General features: G+C 36.8%; 1 protein-coding gene across 1 annotated transcript in view; it reads left to right on the top strand.

Annotated features, from left to right (window-relative positions):
* Window positions 1-1,870: 1,870 nt before the first annotated feature.
* PPIL2 (peptidylprolyl isomerase (cyclophilin)-like 2) overlaps window positions 1,871-6,000 on the top strand; it is a gene marked incomplete at its 5' end in the record, with an annotated part of 53,176 nt that continues 49,046 nt past the window's right edge. Inside the window, 2 exons of the mRNA XM_008948845.1 lie at window positions 1,871-1,962; window positions 3,122-3,211. Of these exons, the coding sequence (XP_008947093.1) occupies window positions 1,871-1,962; window positions 3,122-3,211 (182 nt within the window). The remainder of the gene's footprint in view (window positions 1,963-3,121; window positions 3,212-6,000) is intronic.

Raw genomic sequence — 6,000 nt, 5'->3', positions numbered from 1 at the left:
CCCCCCAAACCAGTACATTTATAAAATGAATTAGACTTAAATCAACAAGTGGGATTTTATGAATAGCAGCACACAAGACAGCAGCCTTGAGTGTTATTTCTGCAGGTTTAAGGATATGAAATCTGATGTCTAAGAGAGGATGCTAGGAATAAAAGAGAGGAGATGATATCTTCTAGAAGGCAGAGAATAATTTCTCTGAAACAAGAGTGGCAAGGGTGGGAATAAAATTCTGAAGTGTCTGTCTCCTTATCTTGCCAAAGTCCATGGACTACAAGGTCTTTTCTCCAGCTGGTGAATTTCTCCCATGTTTTGTGTTCCATCTGTCTCAAAAGAAGGCATTAAAAAAAATTATCAATAGTCACTGTGGACAGGGTTTTTGAAAGATACTGTGATATTGTGCTTTTCTTAAAGTAGTCCAGTTTTGTTATGCTGAACAGCCATGCAATGCCAGAAGCCTTTTCATTAACAAGTTTAACAAGGTGCATGCTGCATCATTAACTAATTAAGGGGAAAATGTAACAAAAGAGGAAGAGTAAAATGTTACATTTCTGTCTATCAGCAACTCTTCTTTAAATCTTCACAAGTTGCTACTTAGGATATTTTCTGTTCACACCTGTATGATAGAAGAGATCTTCAGATACTGCAGTTTCTTCAGCTCCTTAACAACTTAAGTATCCCTCCTTAGCTGAGTACCTTCTATCCAGATCAACAAGTGTGTGCCCTCAGCAGTTCTGCTTTTGCTAGAATTGAAAATTTGGTGATTTGCTCTTTTTTATGCAGCTTAGAGAGGTCTAACATTTTACCAGCATGTCTCTGTATCCATCAGTTGGGCCATACCCTAATGCTATGTCCAAAAATCCCATTCCAAACTTCCTCATGAATTTCAGTCCCTTCTGGCAGTGGCGTTCCTTCAGCTCTGGTGGCATTCACAGAAACTCGCTGGCTTTTACCTGCACCTGCATGCTGGAGGTCAGAGTGGTGCCTCCTCCAGCTGAGCAGCTAATGGTAGGTGCTCTGTAGGTGCTTGCCTTTCCTGGCTTTGCAGGTGCTGTGAACAGCCTCTGTCCTGGTCTCCCTGCTGGTTTTGATTTTCAGATGGCAATTAGTAAAAAAAAAAAAATAGAAAAACAAAAAACAAATAAGCCAAACCTAGTTCAAAAATCTCATCTAAGCCCCAGGTCTAGCAAACTGATCAAGTATTAATAACCTTCTTCTAATTGCTTTCTGCTGAGATCATCCAGACATTTTTATTTTTCCTCATACATTGCCTTCCATCAGTTTCCTTGTTGTTGACATACTTCGTATTCATGCTGACCCTCCTGGGAAAATTCACAGCTTGATTAGAGCAGAAGCTGGGTTCCTTGTTGAATAACGTGTTCAGATTTAATAGCATTCTGCTTGCCACGTTTGAATACAAAATGCTCTCCTCTCCTAAAAGCAAAACAGCTGCTGTGAACTTTTTTGCAGGATAGAGGCTAAACTTTTATTACTGGGAACAACGCTGGAAATAGGGCACTGAGCATGTTACAGGGTACAAGCTCATGCTGTCAATAGAGCTTTGATTACAACAGTAACAATTGTGTTGTGGTACTTCATAGATATCAAGTTGGACAAAGTTCTGTGTTGGGGGATTGAATGCAGTGGATTTCAAAACTGCATTTTCATTGGTGCTTCATAATTCTCTTCAGTGTTACTTCTTCTGTGTGGCAGTGAGGAAACAAAGTGTAGTTAAAACATTAAATACACACTGAAGTTAGGCTTTATATTAAAAATTAATATAAATATCCTTCTCAGAGGTAACAGAAATTAGCTCTTTCCTAACAGTCACAGGAATTTCATGCCAAATTTAAGCTTTTTTTCCCTCCACCAGGTAAATACCACTGTCCAGTGCTGTTCACTGTATTCACCAATAACTCCCATATTGTGGCCATCAAGACAACTGGAAATGTGTTTGCCTATGAGGTAGGTTCTCTGTTGCACTTCTAATGCATGTGACTAATACCTGATGCATTTCATTCAAGGTCACAAAGTGCTTTAGGAAGGTAAGTTTTATTCTTGTTTTACAGTCAGAGAAATGAAAATACAAGGAGATGAGCTGACTTCACAAATTTTTGTCCAACTTTTGCCTTAAAAATATGAGCAACCTTCAAATATGATTTAAAAGATTTTAAAAAAACTTTTCCTAAGTTAATCTCTGTGCACTGAATCTGGTAAACCAAAATTAATAGCTTTTATATGCTCCTCAGTTGAATTAATAGACAAATTTTCATTTGTCTTCTTTCTGATACAGTCATCAGGAAAACACAAATCACCTCATTTCTGTTTATATCAATGAATGAAAAGGAGTATTTTAACTGAAGCTGGGGAAAGAGCAGAGAGAATGCCTTAAAGGACACTTGAACTGCATTTTTATTTGTGTTTTGTGAAAGTTTGTGTGAACCCCGGTGGAATTTCAGTTGTGACTTGTTTGCATAATCCTTACTGTAAAAGCAAGGTTTATTTATTTTCCAGTAGAAAATCATTAAATTAATGGATCCATATCCAGAGTTGTAAAAAGTCTGAACACTGAAACATCTGCTTTTTGAAATGTGTTGATGGGAAATTCCAGCAGGACTTTCAGATACTGAGAGAGGGGCAAGCTGAAAGTGTTCCGATCAAGGAAAGGCTGGATTCATGAAGTTTTTGAAAACTTGCTCATTTGTAGTTGAACTGTCTTCATTCCAGCTGTGAGAGCGGTCAAGACTAGGCTAAAATAGCAAGTGTTTTCTGTTCCTTCTGGAACCATGATGCTTTGATTGCTGGGTTAAAAGGCAATTAATTGTGATTAATTTGGTTAAAATGGTATGGATAACTGTGGAATGGGGACTGCAAGGTTCTTTTTTTAAAAAAAACCAAAACCACACCACCCAAAACTGTCAAGTTTTGTAGGGGTGAAAGACAAGAGCTTCTCATCTGTTAAAGCACACAATGAAAATATCACAGCTGCCAGTTGAGAATGAAGGGTGAAATTGTTTTCTTTATAATTTGTACTTTAACTTTTTATTGGTATCAGGTATTTACTTGTAATATTTACACATTAGAATCCAATTTTTAATATCTGTGACTTTTGCCTGACTGTTAGGCAGTTGAGCAGCTGAACATAAAACCGAAGAGCTACAAGGATCTTTTGACAGATGAGCCCTTCACTAGGCAAGACATTGTGACACTGCAGGTAAACTTTTCTTTCTGTTACAGGTCTTAATATACAGTCTTTTTTGGAGAGGATAAAGTGTTGCAATGTACACTGTTACGGCAGGAATCTAGAATAATTGAACAGAGAAATATTGCCTGCGTGTATGTCTTGCAGATAGGTAGAACTGCTGTTTCTCCTTTGTTATCCAAATGAGCCACAAAGATGCCATATAACTTAGAGCTTCATGGATCTCTGGAGTGATTATTGTGTGCCTTGTAGATAAGCAAATTTTTCAACTTTGTAAACTGAAGGAGGGAAAAAAAAGGTGCCAAGAAAAGCTCAAGAACACCATGTAAAAATGTGAATTTTGACAAATGCATTTCACTATTTCACTGTATCCAAATGAATATAAGATCTTGTGCATAACTATAAACTGTAGATATGAAACTACACATAGTATTTTTGGTTTTTTTTTCTGTTAATCTTGCCTGAAAAATTGCTGTGACACCTGATTCACTGTGAGACTTAACAGAAGTACATTGCTAAATGGCGGGGTAGATGAAAGGTAAAAATATGTCCAGAACCATCTTCAGCTCTAGACAGCCAACAATATGTGGTGTGTTATCAAAAGAAACATGTTTTAGAATGTAAAGTATGTAAAATTTTAGGAAGTTGACATGTTACATTATGACTGAAGTTGATTGTCTTACTTTTGAAGATGCCTGAAACGGTCAAAGCTTCAAAGAAGCATGTTTTTCATAGAATGTTTCTCTAAATTTAGAGTAACATGAGCAAACCAGGCAACTTTGTTTTAACTGCTTGCTTAGAATTTTTTTTTTTTCTTAATAGATATCAATACTGGTTTTCACCAATTTTAACAGAACTAAAACCTAAATTAAAGCAGCATTCTAAATTTCAGTGTAAAATATAGTTATTTACGGATAAGTTTAGTATCCAGAGATGTAAAACTTCGGTTTGAAAGTAAGCATTTTTAAGCTTGCATAATTTCAAAATAGAGGAAAAAAAAGATTCAGAGATCATTATTATTGGAGTTTTGATTTGGTATGCATCTCATGAACAGTTAATTACCACGAACCAAGACTAATACAGTCTAATTTAAATGGAAAAATATTTTTCTTTTATGTCTAAATTTAAATTAAATTTATCCCTTCTTTTCTACTCCCCAGTGCTGAACAGCATGTTTATAAATATTTTTCCTCTATTCCTTTGGGCTTGTGGCTGTTCAAGCTAATGTAACAAAGTAAAATCTTTTTAATCCAATGGAAGCAAAAAGCATAGCTTTTTCAGATTGAAAGCTCCCAACAGAATGTTATTTGAGTGTAACTGCATGGTTGCTAATGGATTTGGAACAGTAAAAAAAGAAAAAATGAGTGACTAAAAACGTTTCTGTGCATCACTATAGAAAACCAAATTATTTTGAACAAATAACTCAAATGTGCAGTCATTTAAAAATATTTTGGAATGTTTTCTAGATTTGGAATTGAATGTATGTATAAAGAGTGTGTTGCTGTTGCACGCTTAGCTTTGACTTTTCATAAAAGCAAACAGATGCTCTAGACCCCTAAATCTCAAAATGCAATAGCTAGCAATTTAGATGTTCTGTGCCCTGTGTGGATTTTTTCAACATTTTTCATCTTCATTCTGTTCTTGACTTGCTGGGTTTCTGTGTTGCTTGGAGGAATATGTCTATTAACAGAAACTAAGTAGATTGTGATAGTTGTCCAGCCACTGGTGCAGTCATCCTGCCAGCTGCACGCAGGTCACAGCCATACATTGCCTCTGCCTCTCACGTCTGTTCAGGATGCTGTTCATACTATGTGACTAGATTGTTCCTCTTAAGTAAACAACTCGTTATGGATTGGTGTTAACTTTTGTAGTGTATGATCTTGTCTTATGCTCTTCTCAAATAAGTTTATAAATAGGAAAGACACTGGGGTTGGACACGGAGAGATTTTGACCATCAGAATGCTGTTAACCAGCTAAAGTTTGCCCCTTTGCCTGATTACTTTTAAATATTTTCAAAAAAAAGATTTTCTACGAACAGGCTAAAATTGGCTTTGGGGTGTTGAATGAGAAGCAGGAGCCATTTAATGCACTGCACAACACCCACTGCAAACCTACAGGTATAGCTTGATCTCTATTATTCAAATGCTGCCCTACCCTGACTTGCTTTATCGAGGCCAGAATGCAACCTGAAGTGGTAGGAGTAGCCTGGGTATTGAAATTGCTTATGCATATGTGGTATAGGAATCTGTTGTTATTTTCTCATAGTATTTTCTTCATGTAAATTGTTGAAAGGCAGACCAGTGTCTCCTCTACAAGCTCTCATTGACAACACTTCAGGCAGCGTGGTGGCTTCACAGTGCCAAGCTCTGGCATCTGTGGCTTTGTTTCTTAGCCAGAGTTCATGACTGCAATCTGTTGTGTTTCAGTTTGTGGCTTTAGAGCTCTATCCCAAATCCTGCTTCTTTTAAAAACCTTCCAATTCTGTGTGTAAATTTATCACTGTGTTGTTTTCCCACTCCCCTGTGTAAATTGAGTACTGTGGTAGTGAGAGAGCTGGAATTGAGAGGGACTAGGTATCATTGACCCTGCTGTTTGGCAAAAAGGTAGCTATAACGGAAGTTGCTATAAAAAACATTATTTGCTTTGCAAATAACAGCTGAATAGGACTGTCTGTAAGTAGCTGTGTTTATCAATAGAAATTGATAAACTCCAGAGGCTGAGGCTGAATGTCTTAGGAAGCAGATGGGTACTTCTGTTTGGTAGTGAAATATGACATGATAAATGGAAATTTTGAATAGCAT

This window comes from Merops nubicus, unplaced genomic scaffold (genome assembly GCF_000691845.1).
Source record: "Merops nubicus isolate BGI_N331 unplaced genomic scaffold, ASM69184v1 scaffold22000, whole genome shotgun sequence".
NCBI lineage: Eukaryota > Metazoa > Chordata > Aves > Coraciiformes > Meropidae > Merops > Merops nubicus.
The sequence above is the reverse complement of the archived record's forward strand: the minus strand, read 5'-3'. Positions and strand labels throughout refer to the sequence as shown.